At 38.0% G+C, this 23,178-nt stretch overlaps 1 protein-coding gene, 2 non-coding genes and 1 pseudogene across 3 annotated transcripts; 1 reads left to right on the top strand and 3 right to left on the bottom strand.

Annotated features, from left to right (window-relative positions):
- LOC113067858 (cysteine protease ATG4D-like) overlaps window positions 1-23,178 on the bottom strand; it is a 591,286-nt pseudogene that overhangs the window by 529,842 nt on the left and 38,266 nt on the right.
- Window positions 26-94, bottom strand: LOC113067907 (small nucleolar RNA R38). The gene has a single exon (XR_003279462.1). It is a non-coding gene; the product is annotated as a small nucleolar RNA R38 (small nucleolar RNA).
- LOC113067908 (small nucleolar RNA SNORD49) lies at window positions 445-521 on the bottom strand. Its single transcript, XR_003279463.1, has one exon. It is a non-coding gene; the product is annotated as a small nucleolar RNA SNORD49 (small nucleolar RNA).
- LOC113067871 (sphingosine kinase 1-like) lies at window positions 6,177-22,315 on the top strand. Its single transcript, XM_026240368.1, has 5 exons — window positions 6,177-6,752; window positions 17,529-17,678; window positions 19,775-19,869; window positions 19,952-20,067; window positions 21,310-22,315. The coding sequence occupies exons 1-5, from the start codon at window positions 6,290-6,292 to the stop codon at window positions 22,028-22,030; spliced, it is 1,545 nt and encodes a 514-aa protein (XP_026096153.1). The 5' UTR covers window positions 6,177-6,289; the 3' UTR covers window positions 22,031-22,315.

Raw genomic sequence — 23,178 nt, 5'->3', positions numbered from 1 at the left:
TTTTTTTTTTTTTAATTAAACAAAAACAAGCCTCAGGTACCAAAACTCCACACGTTTTTTCAGACAGGGATAACTTTTCTCATCACAGGCTTGAATGAAGAAATGGTCTAAACGCTGACCTTCAGGTCAGATTTTCTTTAAGTTACATCACTCACAACCCTCAATTTATAATAAATACTACTTACAGCTCCAGATCCAAGTGAATCAGGACACTCATGGCGCTTTCAGCTCCTTCTGTATAGAGAAAAAAAACCATGCATCAGATGCACGCTCATCCAAAAAAGATGCAGTTAAACACAAGATAAAGTTTTAAGAGATCTAGCGTACCTGATCAGTGCTGGATCAGCGTTTAGATCCATTCATTCACCTGTTGAGAGAGAAATCATTATATTAGAGATCTGCGCTCCCCAGAACAGACTGATGCGCTTCTCATCTGTCGTTGTGTCTCAGAAAGAGTCAGCTTTGTCCTCGTCAGTTATCGCATCAGACGGCACTTCCTATAGCGCAGTTTCATCACTGAACACAACACCTCGTGCACAGATATACTAACACCCCAGACTCAGGTCAGTAATAAACCATTGATAAACAAACTTAACCAAATTAAACATCTAATGAATTAAGTTCATAAAAATACTTTTGAATACCCACCATTTCCATGAACTGAGCGCAATTATCACACAATCAGTCAGTCAGTAGATAATCAGGACCACGTCGCGTTGAATCCTGCCTGCAGAAGACACGTGGGAAAACCGTGAAACACTGAACACCATGTCTGTGCTTCAAATCAATGTCGCGATAATAAAACCAGCTTCGATCGACAGACTTACAGTTATCATGGTGGTCTGAAAGCGCTGCGATGCGACCCTCGCGTGTAATTCATTACGAGCATTATTTAATTGAGCGGCTCTGTCTCCTGTGTCTGAAATTGCACAACTACACACGCGCTGCAGAGAGAAAGAGAGCGAGAAGAAGAGAGCATCCGGTTTTATAGCGCCGGAGCGTCACGACCCACGTGACTAGGGCTGCGTTCTATTCGCTAGTGATCGTCCACGTGTCTTATTCCCTTCGAAGCAGAGTTCTCAGGGTTACGAGGTGTAACGTTCAAAATAACGGTCACTCGGAACTCTCTTATTAAGACACGTATGTTGAATTCTGTCTGGAATGATGCTTCAGCGTTGCTTTCATTCGTGTTCTCATTTCAAGTGCCCTACGAAGGCAGCATTATTGAGTTTGGCACGCTGGAAATACCATGTGGAAACCGAAATGCGTGCTGGGAAAATGAAGCGCTTTATAATATAAAGGTATTAGAAAAGAAAAAAACATTCACATTACTGCTACGTGTTTGTAATTATACATTTTATATATGTATATATTAAATTATATATCCACTGTAAAATTTAACATGTTTTCACCCCTATTTAGATTTACAAAATAAAGGTCATTAAAACAATCAACAACTAGCCTAAATTAAGGTGTTTTTTTAGATGATTAAAAAGTCATATAATTGCATATAATGGATAATAATAATAACACAGCTCGTTTGTAAAAACGAATTAATTCTAAATGTAATGTAATGTTATGTGAGTTAAACAAATGCTCCACGTTTTGATGCACAGACAGACCATTTTCTTTCCAAAGCATTGTTTTTACAGTAATAATAATCAGTGATAATATGCTGACAAATATGACCAGTCTGCAACATCAAGAAGCAGAATGAAGTGAACTAAACAAGTGTTTGAAGATGACCGTGCTAACCAAGGGAAGATGAAGTTTAATCAGATGTCCAGATGGGTCACAAGTGTTTGTTAAGACAAGATTTGAACTGAGAGCTTGAGTATTTTACACCCATTTCATTTGAGAGCATGCATGCACATTGGCACATCGACACATGCGCACTAGTAACGGGATCCCTGTGTAGAGCCTGCGCTTTTTCTCTCCAAATGTAATGAGTGATTAAAATGTCTTTATACCTGTACTGGTGTAAACTAGACTTGCAGGTATCTTGTAATTGCCTCACACATCTCGTCAACATCTTTTGTTCTGGGTTAAGGCTAGAAGGCACATCAATACGACGTAATTTTTGTCACACTGCACAACAATAATTACTATTTTTGCATTATTGTAATGTAGGTTTGGGGTAGGTGTAGACGTTATTAAAACACTGGTAGAAAATCACATTTCATTGTTAGTTTCCGGTTGGAGTTATCCCTTCAACCTTGTGGATAAACTAAATAGTAGTGCTTCACAAAATTATTCAGTTTCGATTGTGTAAATACAACAAAAACGTGGACTAAATCATGCTTAAAACAGCTTTTAAACCCATTGCAAATGTTTTATTCAAAGTATAAAACATTAAATGATATGAAAAATAATAATAAAATACTGTACCTTTAAATATTTTATATTTATTTGTCGAGCTTGTAAATAGATTCCAGTGAGAACTGCTAATCATTCTTTTTAATTGCACCAATGTCTTGTTAAAAATGTCTACAAACTGATGAAACTTAGATCAGATCAAACCATAGATGCTGGTTCAATATTTCAAATATGCACATAGCTTTTTTTTTTGTTATCAAATTTTTATTGTTATAACATCGTTTAAACATGACATATCGAAGACAAACAATCAGCAATAACCTAGTATGAAAAAAAGACAAATTAATACAAATAATAATAAATAAAAATGAAAAAGTCAATAATTAAGATAGTAAAACATTTAAAATAAATGTATATAGGGCACTATATCAGTGGGATAACAAAGATACAGAAAGAAATGTATATATATTGAACAAATAGTAAACAAACAAACAGAATGTACTTCAAAATATACACAAATATATATAAATAGTACAGATTGTTAGAAAGTATCCACAAAAAAAAAAGAGCTGTCAAACCAGCTAAAAACACTCATTTCTGAGTTTGTTAAGTTGGATATCAGAGAGATCATCTAAAATAAAAACAGATGGAGACAAAGGGGCCGAAACATTCAATAAAGTGGACAAACTTTCTTTAACCAAATTCCAAAAGTAAGCAACTCCAGGGCATTCCCAAATCATGTGAAAAAGGTACCAATTTCCCCTGAAGGATCAGGTTTAAGTTTCATACTATAGAGTTCACGTGGAGTCATTTAAGTCCTATGAATAAAATTAAGATGATTGATGATCTGGATTCCTTGAGGCATGCATTACCATCATCCAAAAACTGTCCCAATTAAAACTGGGGGAAAGGTCCAGAAAATCTGCCCGCCATGAGTAGTCTATTGTCAGAGGAGGATGCATTTTTTCCAGTAAAAAATTATACAATTTAAAAACCAAACCTTTTGTTCCCCGAGTTTCACGTAAAACTTTAAGTAAAGGGTGATCTTTAAGAGGAGCCAACCAAGGAACCCCATAAGCCTTCATGGCTGCCCTCAACTGTAAATAAAAAAAAAAGGTAGAGCTCTTAAGGTTAAATTGAATGGAAAGTTCTTCAAAGGAGTAAATGCCTTTATCACCCATTACATCACCCAAGGAGTGAATTCCTTTGTCAAACCACTGTCGACCCTGGTCAATCCTTATTGGGCGCTTACCAATTAGGAAACCATCATTATTAAAGATAGGAGAGTTGGGATTCCAATTAGAACGGATATTACAAGCTTTTTCTGCTGCCCTCCAGATGGACAGAGCGTGTGACACTATAGGACCGAAACGGAGCGTACACTTTTTTAGAGGAATATTGGCAAATAAAACTTCATCTAACTTCAGAGGAAGAACTAGATTTCACTCCTAGGAGCGCCACGAAACCCAGTGATATAGCTTAAAATTCGGACGTGCAAGTCCACCCGCGAATCTATCTCGTTGCATCGTAGAAAGTTTAAGACGTGGACGTTTGCCATTCCATACAAATTTGGTAATTATGCTCTGTAGCCTATCGCAAAAATGAGAAGGGGGAGGCAAGGGCAGGATAGAACTCACAGAGTTAATTCGAGGGAGTACATTCATTTTGATAATCGAGATGCGCGATCTAAGGGAATTTGGGTGATGACCAGTTATCCAAGTTACAAGAAACTTTAGACAGGATGCCCTCATATTTGGTCTTAATTATATACTGCAATGAAGCACCAATCATAATGCACAAATACTTAAATTGTTTGACCACTGGTATACCCGAGGGCAGTTTCTCATCATGTCATTTAGTGGAAGAAGTGCCAACTTTGTCCAATTTATTCTATATCCGTAAATCTCGCCAAAACTGCCAAAGATAGTTAAAATGTTAGGAATGGACTGCAGTGGAATGCCTAAAAAAAGAAGGATGTCATCTGCATACAAAGAAATATAATGGTTGGTCCCACACATTGTGATTGGGGTGATACCTTTATCTATGCGTAATGCACATAACTTTTATATAGCCTACACAATGCTGCAAAAAAGTTTTTACCCCCTTCCCCTTTTATTTGTTTTTATTTGTCTCACTTAAAAGATTCAGATCATCAAACAAATTTTAATATTACACAAAGATAGAGCAAAATGCAGTTTTGAAATAATGATTTCACTTATTAAGAGGAAAAAGCTTTCCAAACCTGTCTGGCCCTATGTGATTAAGTAATTTAAATAAGTAATCTAATAATCGCATAATGGTTGTGTGATGCTTTGCAGCAACAAATGCAATCAAGTGTTTGCAATAACTGGCAATTAGTCTTTAACATCTCTGTGGAGGAGTTCTGGCCCACTCTTCTTTGCAGAATTGTTGTAATTCAGCCACACTGGAGGGTTTTCGAGCATGAATGAACTGTTTAAGGTCATGCCACAGCATCTCAATCAGATTCAGACTTTGACTTGGCCACTTCAAAACCATAAAGGGATCATATGATGCGATTTCAATTTTTCCTTTCTCTTTGGAGTGTTACAAGCTCTTGGTACATAAAGAAGATCTGTAAAGTTGTAGAGACTAAAGTCTCAAATCCAAAGAGATATTCTTTATAAAAGTTAAGAGTCAACCACACCCCCCTAAAACAGCTTGTTCAAACACACCCCCACATGTCTATGTCACTATGTGGGAAGATTTGCATAACACCGCCCAAATGTTCATGTAAGTACATTTTCATATGTAAAGGACTTGCCACTGACGAGTCAAATATGAGTTTTGAGCAGTGTAGAGTAAAGCTTGTTGTTTGTCATTTCTCCGATCGCACATGCGACATGGTTTTATATTCACACAGCATGATACGCAACACAACATGTAAAAAGACAGTATAAATCATTATAATCAGTTATTATGTCCTCACTGGATGCTACAAATCTTAATTTGTAAAGGTTTTTGTTGGTTTTGTCTCATCGCACAGGGACATAGCATTACAGTATGGTGAGGCGCGTAACATTTCTGTCACACGCTTGAGATATTCGGCCAATCACAACACACTGGATAGCTGGCCAATCAGAGCACACCTCGCTTTTCAGAACGATGAGTTTTGTAAAAAATCAACCTATTTCAGAAAGGCGGGCATAGAGGAGAAACAATAATCTACAGTATGTGGAAAAGAATGTGTTTTTTGAACCATAAACCACATTTAGCAGCATCATATGACCCCTTTAATTGAGTTTTTCTTGAGTCATTCAGAGGTGGACTTGCAGGTATGATTGGGATCATTGTCCTGCTGCATAACCCAAGTGTGCTTGAGCTTGAGGTGAAAACAACTGATGGCATGAATGTATTTCATTTTATTTTTTGCATATTTTAATCATGAAAGAACTGTGATTAACCACATTATTTTAGAAAGCTGAGTAGATATATTGTACTATGGTAGTACTATGTTTTTATTGACATTAATATATCATAATATTCTTTTAAATGTTGCCTATTATGGTAACTGTGATGTTTTTGATTGGATATGTGTTATTGTAGCAACATTGTTATACTGTAATTTGATTAATATTGTAAATTAATGTTAATCTTGTCTTTATTACTATTTATTTCCCTTTTTGTTTTATTTTATTTCAGTTATTTTAAGTAACACGTTTTTCCACGTTTTTTCTTTCTTTTTTTCTTTTGGTTTAGTTGATTAATAATCTTTTCTCTCTCTCTCTCTCTCGTGTTCCACGGTAGGTAAAGTGTTTATTCATCATGCACACAGGGTCATGGTATTTGTTCAGAGAACACAGTCCTCACACAGTTCAATCAGATCTCAGGAGTGTCCTGTCCTGAGTGTCCCGGTCACGCCCTTAGCCTCCGTTATTTTAATGTCATGCCACTTTTCCGTCACTAGGGAGAGATGTGAACTCTCTCGCCCGCGCGCACACACACACTCGTGCACATGTGTTTAAAGAGCGTCCCGCGGAAGCACGCACTCACTGCAGCACCGTCCCGCCGCGGGATGGATGAACCGGACGCGGCGCCTCAGCGGAACGGGTCCGCCGCGGGCGCGCGCATGCACGGTTTGTTCACGGACGCGGACACCGGGCGGCTCACAGTCGCGCTGACTCTGTCGGACAGCTGCCTGACGGTCCAGAGGATCGACTGCGCTTCACCGCCGGAGCACCTGGACCTGCGCGTCTGTCTGGGGAGCCGCGCGCACCGGGGCGAGGCGCAGGGCGCGCAGCTCTGCGTGTATTTCTACCCGTACCGGCGCCGCTGGATGGCCTCGGCCCCGGTGCGCCAAAGGGACGAGCGGCGCTTTCGACTCGGCACGGAGGAAAGCGATGAGGACGCGAGCCTGCGCGAGGCGCAACGGTGGGCGCGCGCCATCAACACCGCGCGGCGTCCGGAACACACGCACGGTGAGAAACCAACTTAATACGGAGTTCAGACTCTCGCTCACTCTATAGACAGGTGAAACTGTGTTTTTCATCAGCGTGCTCGATAACACTTTGGAACAAGTTCATCAACAAAAACCCTTCTGCAAAATCAATCAATAAATAGAAACCATTACAGAAATCATGTTTTCCACTAAAAATACCATAACAAACCATCAACTTAAAACATTAAAAAACGGTTTCCTGTAGTGAGTTCCAGGACATATTCCATTAGGATTTACTGGATTTAACAAGCCACTAATAGAGGCGACCAGAGACCACAGTGTTCATTACAGTTTCCATTAAAACCAATCAAATTCCAATTATATTCCACAGTCTGTGATGGTTTCTAGTTTATTCTTTTTTTTCAGTAGGGACAGCTCTTTAAAAAAGAAGATCATGCTATAGCATGGTTATTTGCAGATATATCTTGTTGAGGTTCACTGTCAGTGCCATGGTACAGAGACATGTTCCTCATTCAGTGTTTGTATTTGATCATCTCTGTACCATGGCACTACCACAGTCCTTTAGTAAACAGGTTAAATCCAGCTAACAAAATGTGTTTTGTTAGCATTATGCTCTAAATGTTTGACATGCCTGTTCCTTGCGTTCACACGCAGCTTCGCCTGCTCGGTGTGTGATGATGAGGTGTGACGGTTTGCCAGGAGGAAAATATGACAGCTAGATGACACGCTGAACTAGTCTGACCTGCTGCATGACAGCCGTTACTGTAATTAATGTGTTAAAGCTCTAGACCTGAAGTGTGTGTGTGTGTGTGTGTGTTTAACATCTGATGGAGACACACATGATCTTGTTGTGTTGTGTAAGTGTGTGAGATGATGCTCAGATGTGAAGAGATGCTGAGAGGACATGAGGTGTCACCCACAGACATATGGGACACGTCCATCTCCATCTGTCCACCCTCATGTCCACTACTGAGGGGTTTAACCCCGTGAAGCCTGACGCCTTTAGACCTCATGTGTGTCTTCTGTTGAGTATCACATTTGATTCATCAGGCTTTTATGGCTCATAGAGTATAGTGAGAATGTGGAGTGGGAAAAAAAGAGTTATATGATATTTAAATGCTTAGTTTTATAAACAAAGATATGTAGTTTAAAAAAAAAATGTGATCCTATACAATACAATGATACCTGGAGATAATAATAGTTCCTCAGAAGATCTGAGATGTTTTCAAGGTTTGGGGAGATCATTCCCTCACTGAGGAACAGTGAAAGTAAAGCTTCTGGAAACAAACGCTCCTCAAAAGATTTCACAGCAAAAACACACATGAAGTACGAGCTGAAGCTGGACGTTTGCACAATAACATGCTTATAAAGTCTAAACTATCAATCAGACGACAAACGGAATGTAGTTTGTGAACAACAGGTTTTTCTGAGGTTTTTTGAAGATGCTGATCATGTTTTAGAGGCCTAGAATTTGAGTATCGAATATACAGTTGGCCTACTTTGTTTGAATGGTGTTTTAAAATCAAGCATCACTGTTATGTTTTCTTTAGACACTATCTAGTTGTTTTATGCAACAACACAAATGTGTTCTGGCTTCATTTAAACAATAGATACTGTAATTATGCCAAGCATAAACAATTCAGCTGTTTTAATCTTTGAGCACATACAAATAGGACAGACTCTTCCTGCAAGTTTGGTCTGATGACGGCTTCTCTGTTTGTGAAACACACACCGGAGACTCGGTCCCGCACAGACCGCTCATTCCAGCAGATATCTGATCAGGACGAGACACATCTGGGCTTCTAGAACTGCATCGAGGAAGTTCTGAACGATGAGGTCGTTTTAAATGATTCTAAGTTCACCATGGCAACTCGGAATTCTAGTTTGAGGAATAGTGAGGTACAATAACGAGGACAAACAAATGTGTTTATGAAAAAAAGTGCTAAACAAATCCTCATCCTCAGGCTGTCTAAGATGTAGAGGAGTTTGTCTCTTCATCAGATTTGAAAAATGTGTCATTACATCAGTTGCTCATCAGTGGATCCTCTGCAGTGAATGGGTGCCGTCAGAAAGAGAGTTCCACAAGTCACAATAATCCACAAGTAATCCACACCACTGCAGTCCATCAGTGAATGACTTGTGAAGAGACAAAAGAGAAAAGCTTTATGTTTGTAAGAAACAAATCCATCATTAAGATGTTTTTTTTTTTTTTGCATGGTAAACAAATAACGTAAAAACTAGTCTTTAATCCATAATAACGTAGTGAAAAAGTCCATCCCGTTTTCTCTCACATCACAGACTATCCACATCTTTGACTGTTTTGGCTTGTAAGTGGGTCTTAATATGCACAGATTTCTCTCCTGATTAAGATGAGACAAATGTTCCTCTGAAGGGAGCAGTATTATGGATAATAAACTCGTATTTTATTCAGAATCAACGGTTTGAAGTTAAAAACCTCTTAGTTATGGATTTGTTTCTTACATACACACAACTTTTCACTTCACAGGATGTTAACTGATGGACTGGAGTGGTGGCTTTGTTTTGCTTTTAATCATCTGTTTAGACTCTCTGATGGCACCCATTCACTGCAGTAATTTTCAGTTGTGGGTGAACTTTTTCTTTAACACCTCGGTTAGAGGTTTGTTTGTCCTCACATTGCACTTAATAATGAAAAGAATGAGCCAAACCAAATAACTCCTTGCGGCAAACTATCTCTGCAAAGACATCAGAGAGTTCATAACAATGCATATTCATCTACGTGCGTGCATATTTATGATGGTTGTAACCACTGTATTTCTATACAGTTCTTTGAGTATTTCTGCAGCCCAAGACAGTTGTATTTATACAAAATTAAAGACAACGATATCAGTGTCTGAGATTTCTTGATATTGTAATTAGCTCTTGACTAAGTCTAAGTTACTGTAAGATGTAAACAAGTTCAAGTAAATTTATATAGTCTTTAAAAATGATGCTGAAAATTCAGCTTTGAGCACAGAAATAAATTACATCCTAAAAGATATTCACATAGACGACAGCTATTTTGAAATCGTAAAAATATTTCAGATTAATACTGATTTTACTGTATTTTTATCACATAATTGCAGCCTTGGTGAGTGCCTCTCTTGTGCATCTATCTGAGCATCGAGTGAGGGCCACTGGTGAGTTTAGGAGCAGTCATCCAGTGTTCAGGTTCAGGCACATCATCTACTGCTCACAGACTCGGTCACACTGCAATCATATGTTTAATTGATGAGCTTGTTCCAGCATGTGTGATCCGCAGCAGATGATAATACACTATTTAACAGAATACATGTATTTTAAATGAGCCTCTCCTGTAAGGAGAACTGTCACATGTGAAGATGCCCAGAAAATAAATGCAAAACATGATTCATTGTTCTCTCTGAGAGCCGAGATGCTCAAGCCGACAGATGACGGCAGTGTAAACGGTATCTGGGGCTGTTTTTATAGAGGGAGGGTTTGTGCTGTGTTGTGTCCTAGAAGTTTACAGTACTTCAATGGAGATATTTAAAAAGGGCCCACTTCTAATGTTTTTGTTTGCACATAAACAGTCAATATTTCGTTTTTTTGTGATCTATTTCCCATCCTCTGCCCACGGTCTGTTAGTGAATCCATACTGCACACTGAACTGGAAACACGATCCGAATGAATGATCTGATGTGTCTTTCCAGGAGTAAGAGCGTGCAAATGATTGTTATCAGTCTGTGTGGAAGCAAAGTCATGTTAATGAGGAACCGGATCGATACGGTGAATGCTTTCGACGATATAAACATTGGATTTGTCAAAGTTTGCAAGGCGACATCGTATCGCTGGCAGATTTGTGTTTATTTGAGGGACCTAATAGCAAGAACTGTATATATACAGTTATGTGTATGAAAAGTTACTTATTAGTTACTTCTGGATGGACTGAAATTCACAAGTCATTCACATATATATATATATATTAAATTAAATTAAATACATTTAAATTAAAATTAATTAAAATTATTAAGAAGCAAAAAAAAATTAAGTAGTAAAATAAAATAAATAGAAAATTTGAAAAAATAAAAATAAATAAGACAAATAATATATTGTATACTGTGATTGGCAATAATACATTTAAAGCAATAAAAACGTTTTTTTTTTAATAAGCATAACAAAGCCATTATAAGCAACATTAAGAATGTAAATAAAATCATTTACAAAACTATTTTAGAAATGTAACGGATAAGTTATTTGTTTTTATTCCTCTTTTCTTCATGTTTTGTCTTCCACTTTTGTTGTATCTGATTGTTGTCTGCGTTGTTTTGTATGTTTAAAAGAGAATAAACGAACAATTATAATCTGATTAAAAATGTAAAATAAAAGTAAATTAATGTCAATAAATAATTTATATTCTGATTATTTAAGATTTAATTAGAATGTTTTATAACACAAAGTACAACAATATTATTCATATATAAAATGATATATAATTTGTTTTCCAGTCCTTGTATTTTATATTTACCCGCTCTAAAACATCAGAACTGATTCATTTCACAGTCAGTGGGTCTTTTCTCGTCTAAGTGGTCAGTTTGTAGACCCAGTGAGTTAAGTGAAACAGATAAACAGTGAAACAGAGTCTGTCTCTTCCATAGGCTTGCACGTTCAGCTCTTGCACGTTCAGCTGCTAATGGTTTGTGTCGGTGTAGAGCGGAGAGTGTCATTAGCTCTGCTCTGGCTGAGCGTTTGCTGAAGATGCAGTTACTGAGAGACGCTCGGCTCGTCTGCTGATGCTGGACACATCTGTGTGAGTTATTCCCTCAGGACTCCAGCACAGAGTGTGTATGGATCTGTATCTTCAGGGAAAGCCTGAAGGGCCTCTAGTGTTTCATCTGCTCTGCCCTCTGACCTCTGACCTCTTGACCTTTCCTCTGAGTGTCATGATGCTGTCAGGCTGCATCTGATCACACTCCCATGAGCCCCTCGGCCAAAACACGCCGCCCATCATTTATTGTACATCAGCTGTGTGTCACCAATCTAGTGCGGAAAATCTGGAGTAACGATTCATTTTCACGTGGTTTTAAACCCAAATTTTTGTCTGTATAAAACAGTTTTGTAGTTTTTTTTTGTAGATGATTGAATGTATTGTTGCCGGTCACAATATACAGCATAATATTTAATATATTATTTTAGATTTTTTAAATGATGATTTTAAAATAATTTCATTGAATTTTGTATTTTATTTCCTTTATATTTCTATTGTATTTAATTTATTTTGAAAATATTTATTTAAAATGTCTCATGAATTAATTTTATAATGTAATATGTTTTTATTCTATCTATTTTTAGAATTATTGATTTTAAAAAATTGTAAATGTATTTTTTATATTTATTTTTTATTTATTTAAAACTTTAACGTGTTTATTTATTTAAATTTTCTTACATTTATTTGGATTTTTTATTTAAAATATTTAATGTATTTAATTTATTTATTTTAAATTTAAATGTATTTGTTCTATTTACATTTATAACTGTTATTAATGTATTTATTTATATTTACAATTATATTATTTTATTTAAATCACAATGTATTTATTTATTTATATTTAGAGAGATTTTATTTAAATTTTTTTATGTTTCATTTTAAAGTAAAATCTAGACTATTTATTGTGTTTTTTTTCTGACATTGATTTGATGCAGCTTAATGATGCATTTCACACACACACACACACACACACACATAATCACAGTGATGACACATGCATTAATCCACATGACTGCTAAATTATATTCCACATGATTATTATTCAAATAATCGTCTGATTAACGAGCTGAGGGTTAATGTCTCTGGTTTGGAGGCTTTAATTATCAGTGCCAGTCAAGCGTCAGTATTCATGATAACAGCGTTTCGCTCTCCAGCTTCATATTTCATGATGAATGTGTTCTCAGGCGTTTCAGATGTTGATGGATGAGAGTTATTTTACTCGGCCTCCATCTCTTACAGCAAGGTCAGTGAGACTTCAACACAAAGAAGGGCCTTCTTGTTTCATCTGTCTATAACTCTGGTGATCGTTTCTCTAAAGAAAGTCGTTTACGCCGCTGAATGATGTTTGAAGCCTGGTTATTGTCAGCACGCAGCGGTCTCACAGACACACAAAGACATTCATTACACAAGGACACGCTGAAACACACTACATCCACAGTGAATGGAGCTGCTGAGCTGCTTTAGTTTTCATGTGACAGCATTCATACTGTATATATATATATTCTACTAGTGCTCAAAAGTTTGAAGTCTCCTCTGTTCATCAAGGCTGCATTTATTTGATCAAAAATACTGTAAAATAATAAAATATTATTACAATTCATTATAAGTGTTTTCTAAGTAAATGTATGTTCAAATGTATTTTATTCCTGTGCTCAAAGCCGTATTTTCTGCATCATTACTCCAGTCTTCAGTGTCACATGATCCTTCAGAAATCATTCTAATATCATATCATTTATACATAGTGACAGTGATATAATGTAATGATGTGGCAATGGTTTCTTAAGATCTACTCTTGCTTCTGATGTTTTTGGGGAACGCAGCTCTATGAGAACAAACACTGATTGAACACAGATCAGCAGCGAACGCTGTCTGTGATCGATTGCTTCTGTCTTTCAGGATTTGCGTGTTCTGATGAGCAGGAGAAATAGAGAAATAGTTCTATACAACAAAAGTCTATTTGTCCTTTTAGAAGTATATTATAAGTATATATTTTGATTTTGATATTTTGTGGACCGAACTTCTTGAAAGATACAATTTTTGATAAAAAAGGCACTTTAGAATCGATATTTTGATGTGAGGATCGATCCATTCAGTACAACATCAGTATCGAAAGTCTCTGTACTTTCAGATCGATCCTCCCGTCCCTACCTCAGATACTGGGGTGCGTTTTAAACCATATTAGTTTAAACTTCTGAGTGCACACGGACAGAAAGCGGCTGTCACGGCGTGTGAATGCTAAACTAAGTTCTCTTTCATGTCTTATTGCGCTTGAACTGTGAAACACACACGAGTTACAGAAACAGTGGGTTATGTCTGTGAAAGTAAACAGCTGGGAAATAAATCTCATGTTTATTTGAGATCTGTGTGGCAGCAGTGTAATATACAGTAAATAAATCATTAAATCCACTGCTCTGTTGTCTCCTCTGAGGCTGTGTGCTGTGCTCGTCTGTGCAGCTAAAGACAACATTAGCATGTTAGCATGTCTTTAGAGCTGCTACACCAGTCGCTTGCGAAATCAAAATTACGGCGCCTTGGGTGGAAACTTACAGATTAAGGGGCTGTAATATTATAATGAGATCCTTTCTGTGTCACTAGGGGAGCGGAAGCAGATACGCTGTTGATTTTATTAATTTATTATTTTTCACAAGCTTGCAGAAAAAGGCTCACCAAAACAAAGTTACTGGGTTGTGCTTTTCATGTTCGCTGGGTTGGCAGCTGCACCTGGGCCCTGATTATAGCACTTCAATAGAAACAAGTCAGATTCTCATGATATGTCAGTTTTAAAGCATCTAAATACAGACTTCCTGTTTTCCTGCCGTTTGGTTTTGTCGTGAAATATGACCTGTTCCTGACAGGTTTGGTGAGATGCATGGAGAAGTCTTCGGATACTTGTGGTTTTGTGTTTGGATAGATTGAGGCGTTCGTCTTGGCACACACACACGCGCACACACACACACACACACTCGGTATCTCCTCAGCATATGTTCACAGTTCAGCAGCTGTGATGCTGAGAGCTCCACCAGTGTGAGAAATGAAGCACACATTCATCTCTCTCTCTCTCTCTCTCAGTAAAAATAGATGTCTATTTGTGGAATCGCAGACATGCTCTTTTATTTTTTGTTCTTTGGTTTTGGATGTAAAACCATTACTTCAGTTTTAAAACTTTGTGCAAGACTCCAGACAGCTCAGATCCACAGCTAATCACATTTAAACTCCAAATGAAGGAAAACCACACCAGCCAAGAGCAAACAACAACATCACACTGTGTACTTTATCATTTGATTTAATCCTGATGGCTACATGTAATATTTGTCAGGGTTTCTTGTGCTAAGAAAGCTTATTTTTCCTTGGACAAATGTGGCCCTCCATCACACCAACATAATTAAATGTGCATGGTTATTATGTAAATGAATCATGAATATTTATGACGAAATATACGCTATATAATATTTATTGTATTAATAAATATTATTTATTAATATTGTGTTTATTAATATTTATAATGTTATTCATTAATAATGTATTAATTTATTAAATATGTATTTATTTTTAGTCGCTTCATTTAATGTTTTATTAATTATTTTTTATAATTTTACTTCACTTATTCATTTATTTCCTTTCTATAAACTTTAAAGATATTTAATTTATTAAAAAAGTTATTACAATTTAAATTAATTGTATTATGTATTTTGTTTATTTTAAATGATTTTATACAAATGCATTTCTATATATATATATATATATAGCTGTCAAGCATAATATAACAATCAAAGATTTTTCCATAAACAAATTAGTTTAATCTACTAATGTATGATAGTTTTTAAATATTTATTATCATTTTTTTTGTCCCTGATTTAATCAGTTCAGTTCAGATGAAAATAGAAAGTACTAGTATGAATACTATTTAGATTTAAATGCTTTTTAGGTGATTTAATGATTATAATGATTGTATTGTGATATAAATGTATTTAACGAGTAATGTTCTGAGCTTGGTTCCCTGTGTATAGCGGGTCTGTTTTGATGTGTTCCTGTGTGGAGCTGGAGTCTCTGAGGTTTGCTGTGATTTCAGGCCTGAGGTTGATGACGCTGTCAGAGACTCCGCTGCTAATTAGACAGTGTCAGTGTGAATCTGACGCTGAATGTTAATCAGTCTCATTGTGAAAGCGCTGACACTGAGTGTGCGTGGCTGTTGTTTTGTGAGTTTGTGAGCGCTGGCATTGATGCGTGTGATTCGACGCCCGCAGGAGCTCATTACGGCCCTGAGCCCCAGAGGATTCTGGGATACGGATGAAGCTCCTGCTGCTGCTGGATGTGAACCTCTCTCAGTCCACAGGAAGTGGCAGAGATCGTTTACTAATGCAATAGGTCAAGCTGATCTTTACCAGCGTTAAATGATCTGGAGCAGTGTCACCAAAAGCTTTGAGATGCTTTTAGAAAACCATTGCATTGCTTTTTATAGATGATTTAAATGTATTATAATTGTGAATCACAATATACAGTGATATTCTTTCAAACTGTTTAATTGTGTTAAAGTATATTCTTTTTTTGCATTTGTTTGTGTTAATATTGTCAGTTTGGATGAATCACAGAAGCAGTGCTCATCAATCATTTGTGTTGTAGTGAAACTGTACCGTTTGAGGTCTTCATCTCTCTGAACGTGTGTCACCTGTCACCCGGGTCGGTCGTCCCGTGAGGAAACACCCCCCGGATGATTGGAGAAACTGACTGTGTAATTCACAGAAGCGCTCTCAGATTAATGCATCACAGAATCCAGGCAAACCGCATCTGTTTGTGTCTCATTTGGGAGTTTCTAGCATTAGCGCTGCCATCTGTTAGCTGTGTTCCCAGCCGAGGCCCCGCACACTTTTTATGATATTTGTCAAACATTAAACCTCTTAAAGAGAATTATAATCATGTTTTCAGCAGCTGATTAAAACCCCCCGCAGCACAGATATTAAAACAAACAAACCAACGGAAAATGAGTTCTGCAGGACAATCGGACAAATCTGAAAATATCTATTTTTGAATTAAATCGTTTCATTGTAAATTTTATATGAATGCATTTCTTCCCAGTTCTGTTCCTGTGGGAGCGTGGGTTCAGTTCCCAGGGAACACACTTACTGATGAAAGAATGTATAGCCTGAATCCACTGTAAATCGCTTTGGATTAAAAAAAATACATCTGTAAAATAAGTATTAAATATTAACCCATCCAAGTTCACCCAGAGCAGTGGACAAGCGCATACACACACACACACACACTGTGAACACACACCCAGAGCAGTGAGCAGTAAGCACCTGGGGATCAGTTGGGGGTTGTGTGGCTTGTTCGAGGGTCTCACCTCAGTCGTGGTATTGAAGGAGGAGAGAGCGCTGGATAGTAACTCCCCGCACCGACGATACCTGCTGCACCTGAGACTCAAACCCATGACCTCCGGGTTACAAGTCCAACTCTACCCATTAGGCCACGACTGCCCCTCGACAAAAAATAAATAAGCACCAAATATGAGTAAAAATTAGCATAAAGCTTAGTACCCATACCATAGTAGAAAATACATCATCACATAGTTTAAAACATGAAGACTTTACCAGTGAAATATATCATCATACTTGCATTTATTTTATTTAATGTTTAATTTATATTTTATTACTTCATCTATTTATATATTTAAAATGTATAAAATATTTTATATTTGCTGTGGGTAATTTTTTTAAATTATTTTATAATTTTATCTCAATTTTATTATTTTAAATTTAATTTCACATGAGTTCAGGATCAACTCAAGCACTCAGAAACAGAACATTTTACATGTAAATGGTTTTATTATGTTATTATATTTTTTATAATCCATTATTTTATTATATTAAATTCAGATTTTATATTATGTTTCTTTTTATACTTGATTTTTTTAATTGCATTATTGTATTTTTTTTATTGTTTTATTTTTATATTAAATGATTCCTGCACTCAAACACAAAATGTTCATTTATATGATTTTTATCCCGTATGTAAATGTTATTCTCTCTCTCTCTCTCTCTCTCTCTCTGTCAGGTGTGTTGTTCTCCGAGGTCCGTCGACCATGTGGCGTGATGGTATTGGTCAATCCTCAGAGTGGGCGGGGCCAAGCCATGGCTCTCTATAACAGTCACGTTCAGAGGATGCTCACCGAGGCAGATATACCACACACGCTCTTCATCACAGGTGTGTAAAACACACACACACACACACACACACATCTTAGAAATAGTGAAAGTTAATGGGGTCCTAAGATGTTAGGTTCCCAGCGTTCTTCAAAGTATGTTCTTTTGTGTTCTCCAGGCTGAAAAAGGCAATGATACAAGTAAAAGATGATAGATTTATCATTTTGGACTCTTTCTGGTGACTAGCCTAAGTAACTTGAATTATCCTTCCCAGCATATGTTTCCTCAGACTGTGACAGTAGTCGATCGGTCTTTATTCTCAGGTGACAGCTTCATTCAGAAATCTCTCGATCAGTCCGAGAGCAGAGGAAGAGCTTCAGTGTCTGACCTCGGACAGAGAAACACACTCACATCTGTGTGTGACGGTCTGTTTATACATCATCAGTGAATGTGAAGAGTGTGTGTTTGTGTTGTTAGACGTGTGTCTGCACATCAGATGAGCATGATTTACTCTGCCCTTTGTCTTCCCAGTGGATGAATAGAACAGTAGATGTAAAGACGGATCGATGAAATGATGGATGAAGGACAGATGGATGGATGAAGGGACGAATAGAGAATTATTTTCATGACAATTAAACCCATTTAACCCTGGAAACTGTTTCCTGTTGAATAAACACATACGTGTTGGCATCTCTAGCCTCGTGGGTAGTGCACTGACATATAGAGCGGTTGCATTTCAGGCGTCCCGGGTTCGAGTCCTGGCTTGTGGACCTTTCTCTCTCCCACTTCACTTTCTGTCTCATATACTGTCCTATCCTAATAAACAGGAAAAAGACACCAATAATAAAATCTTTAAACACACACACATGTATTACAGTAATGGGACTCTGGGCCAGCGGTGCTTAATTGTCATGAAAATATTAATAATATTAACACAGGTGCATGTTTCCCCTGCGGTGGATAAAGACGTCCTGTGAGATCAGTAGCCATCCACTGAAACAGTGCCACTATTTGTCACTGGAATGAAGCAGACATGTGCTGTGTGAGTGTGTGTGATCTGTAATGTGGATCACTGTGATGTTAACACTCCACACTGAAGCCAATGAGTGTGTGTGAGTCTGTGTGTGTGTGTGAGTGTGAAGTGCGGTCTCAGCTTTAGGCATTTCTGCTGAATCAGTCACTATGAATCTTCACTTCTGACACACACACACACACACACACACTCAGGATTTAAACTCCACACAGTTCAGACTGTGACACTTTTACAGCAGTTTTGTGCATCTTTCTTGTGCTCTGCTGCATCTGATTTAATCGTTTACATTCATTCATTTATTTGATGCCTTACGCAGTTTACAAATAAGCAATATCACAAGCAGTTCGTCATAAGAGCCAGTTCTGTTCAACATCAGGAGGAGTAAACAACTACATGATGTTCACAAGACTGGGGGCTAATGTTTAACAGAAGTCTCTTCTGCTCACCAAGGATGTATTTATTTGATCAGAGATACGGTAAAATGGTGAAATAGTATTACAAATTCTATGTGAACGTATTTTAAAAAGTCCTTTATTTCTGTGATGTAAAGCTGAATGTTCAGCATCATTACTCCAGTCTTCAGTGTTGCTGCTTAAGAAACATTTCTGATTATTACCGACGTTGAAAACAGTTTTTCCATACTGAAATATTTTAATATATATCGTAACAATAATGTTTTTAGGGGGGAATTTTCTTGACACACTTTATTTTTCAGGATTCTTTGACGATCAGAAAGTTCAAAAGAAGGTCATTTATTTGAAATCGAAATCTTTTGTAACATTATAAATGTATTTACTCTTGATTTAGTTTAACCTGATGTATCAAAATAACTAAAACAGAAATAAACATAATATGAACTATATAGACATATGTAAGAGAAATAAATATGAATGAAAGAATAAATAAACAAAGGTTGCAAAACTTTAAAATAAAAACAAAAGATATCAAAATAAATCTAATTCAAAATATTAATACAAACAGCATATCAATGATGCTAATAACCACTGAGTGTAGATGAATGTGGGTCTCATCAGGTCTGTCAGCTCTTCTTCTTAAGATCGAACAGAAGAGTCTGTTGTATGAGAGAGAGTGTGCTCACGGGACGGGTGTCTGTGATCTTACAGAGCGTCAGAATCACGCGCGGGATCTGGTGCGGAGCGCTGACCTGACGCAGTGGGACGCTCTGCTCATTCTGTCTGGAGACGGACTGCTGTTTGAGGTCTGTGCAGCTCGCTTCTGTCCGCCTGTGTGTGTGTGTGTGTGTTGGGCATTCAGCTCATCTAAGTGTGTGTGTGTTTTAGGTAGTGAACGGTCTAATGGAGAGGCAGGATTGGGAAAAGGCCATCCAGACTCCTCTGGGAATCCTGCCCGGAGGTTCAGGAAATGCACTGGCTGCATCTGTCCATCACTACACACGGTGAGCCAATCAGAGCGAAGAGAACCGCCCACCACTCCGTCTGATTGACATGTGAAGAGACCAACCGCATTTAGCTCCTCTACATGATGTTTAGAGACCAAGACATATGAAAGCCTAGATTACAACTCTGGCCAATGGCAATAAACTATGGCCAATAAGAAATATACTGTTGTTATTATTATTTCAATGAATGAATCGAATTAAATGTATTTAAATGGTAACAAATCCAATATTAAATCTCTGGCCAATACTAATAAATTATGGCTAATTAAAAAATAATAATAATAATAATAATAATTCTATTTAATCTATTGATTGAAATTGTATATATTTTGTTATGAGACCAAAACATCCCTAATATACAGTATATTGTTCGTTTCAGTTGGATATCTCATTCATTTATCATTGAATGTCTTCAACGGAACTCATTAAAATATGACTCGATGCCATAAAAACTGCTACGTGGTTCTTCGGGAGTGTTTCCCAGTGGACCGACATAAACTGACTAAACTCCTTCAAATAAAGTAAAGCATGTGGTTTTCAGAAATTATGTGTTTTCTGGATCTCTGATCTAGAGGCAGTGTTCATAGAGAAGCAGAATAGACCTCGTTTGGTTCAGTAATCTCCATTAAACTCCTAACTGTTGCGGTTTCGTTTAGATGTTCAATTTAAAGTTTGCGAGAGTCATTACCGAGAGTCATTAGCGCGCGCGTTTCTGAGTGTCTCTGAGGGGTTAAACTCAGAATTGCTTTGAACTAAAGAATAAAAGTTCGGTTCTGCTGAGAGAGGAAAAACAAAACAAAAGGATGCATTAATGACTCACTAATGACTCGCATCCGATCCTTCAGAGAGCAGGGGTTTCAGGTGACTAGAGCAGGAGATAACATGAAACACTCGATCTCTGGAGAAACACGCGGACTTTAACCTCATTAATGACTCATTTCTATTCATGAAGATGAAGCACAATCATCAGTACTCGACTCACCCGAGAAATGATTGAACACCCGCGTACTTCAGCTCAAAATACCCGCTCACATCCCTTGGCCAGTGTTGGACGTTTATTAATGAAGCACAAGCGCCTTCTACTGGTTACAACACAATACTGTGCGTATTCAAAACACTCTACTATAGGAGTATTTATATAATGCTATAGTAACACATGTTTTTATGAACAGCTAATAACAAGGTTGCTGATGCTCGTCAGTGCAGTGGTGTTTGTGTGTGTGTGCTTGTTCTCTGCAGCGCGTCTCCGGTGTGGGGTGAAGATCTGCTCACCAGCTGTGGCTTCTTGCTCTGTAAGGGTCTGGTGTCTAACCTGGACCTGGTCTCCATCCGTCTGTCGTCCGGTGCCCGTGTCTTCTCCTTCCTGTCTCTGGCCTGGGGCTTCGTGGCCGACGTGGACATCGAGAGCGAGCAGTTCCGGCAGATCGGAGCGCTGCGCTTCATGCTCGGCACGCTGCTGCGCCTGGCCTCCTTACGGGTCTATCAGGGAAAACTGGCCTTCCTGCCCGCCGAGAGCAAGAGCGGACCGGACTCCGCGAGCTCTCCCCCCGCCGACAGCCGGCTGCCCGATCACCTGCTCGCCCCGCTGGAGCAGCCCGTCCCGCGGGACTGGACGCTGGTGGAGGAGCGGGAGTTCGTCCTGGTGCTCGCCATGTTCCAGTCGCACCTGAGCGAGGATCTGCTGGCGGCTCCGGACGCACGCGCCGACGACGGGCTCATCCACCTGTTCTACGTGACGGCGGGAATCTCGCGCGCCACGCTGCTGCGGCTGTTCCGGGCCATGCAGAGCGGGACGCACCTGGACTGCGGCTGCACACACCTGGTGTACCGGCGAGTGCGAGCGCTGAGGCTGGAGCCGCTGAGCGCGGCGGGCGTCATGACGGTGGACGGGGAGCGCGTGGAGCACGGGCCCGTTCAAGCGCAGGTGCACAGAGGAGTGGCCCGCCTCATCTCCGCGTGAACCAGCTTCAACCGTTTAAGGGCCAGATTAGAATTAGAGCGCAATTCCATAAAAGCGCCGATGGCAGGGAAAAACTCTGCGAGTGATTTACCAACAGTGCGCACTTTTAGGCGCTAATTCTTCACTGCGCGTGCTGACATAACTGTTTTAACGCCAAAAGACGGTTTACGCTGGCGGAAGCTGTTATTAAATCTGGCCCTTAAACGGGAAATCCTTTACCTGAAGCAACCGCACAATCCTGACTGGCTGCCGTTAAACTTGAATCTAATGTTCGTTCGTTTTATTGAGGAATTGTAACTTTCTCACGAATCCAGGTGTCCCGGTCATGGTATATTATACCCCAAAATCAGAAGGAAAACCAGGAAATTAAATGATATAGGCTACTTTGTGGTTACAAGATTGACTGTTTTTACATTGACATTGTTTCCCTGACATAAGTGTGCATAATTTAAATGTGCAAAAAAATCCAAATTTGTGTTTCAAAAAAATATTTATTTTCTTTGATTTTTGGGATGAAATTGAGTTGAGAGTTATCCCTCCTGATGCTTGTTCATCTGAAAACATGTCTAGGTCGCATTTCACCCCACAAAAAAACAAAACAAGAAAAAAATATTTTGCATTAGAAAAATGTAATGTTTTTACAAGTTTACATTAATTTTCCTGACAGTTAAACATATTAAACTAAACTATTTTTTATTGAAAAATACCACAATGAAACATATTCATGTGATCTACAAAATAAGGTTGATTTTCTTTATGCAAACAAATAAACTGATAAAATACATATTTATTTTATTTGCCTTTTGAGGTGAAATATGAGCCGTGCAGGTTGTGATTTATTTTTGGGTCACACTTCACTCAAAAAATCAGAAGAAAGAAAAAATAAATGCATTACTTTAAGCAAAACATTGTTATGAATTGATTTTCTATGGGTGAAATATGAACTGAACAAGTTAAGATTCATCATCTCATGTCATGTCCAGGTCACATTTCACCCCAAACAACAAAAGAAATTACATTTTGCATTAGGAAAAGTTTTTACATTGTGACATTATCTTCATTTGTCAAACATATTATATCCTAAATAATAATTGAAAACACTCCCAATGCAAAGCTTCTTCATTTAATACAAAATAAGCTTAGTTTTT

This window comes from Carassius auratus, linkage group LG28B, assembly GCF_003368295.1.
Source record: "Carassius auratus strain Wakin linkage group LG28B, ASM336829v1, whole genome shotgun sequence".
Taxonomy (NCBI): domain Eukaryota; kingdom Metazoa; phylum Chordata; class Actinopteri; order Cypriniformes; family Cyprinidae; genus Carassius; species Carassius auratus.
This window is presented reverse-complemented; position numbering and strand designations above follow the sequence as displayed.

Bases quoted from the DNA above. Each gene is read 5' to 3' on its own strand.
- LOC113067871 (XM_026240368.1), top strand. From the start codon at position 6,290: ATGTGTTTAAAGAGCGTCCCGCGGAAGCACGCACTCACTGCAGCACCG. The intron at 17,679-19,774 runs GTGTGTAAAACA...GTGATCTTACAG, and splicing joins ACACACGCTCTTCATCACAG to AGCGTCAGAATCACGCGCGG. The intron at 19,870-19,951 runs GTCTGTGCAGCT...TGTGTGTTTTAG, and splicing joins GAGACGGACTGCTGTTTGAG to GTAGTGAACGGTCTAATGGA.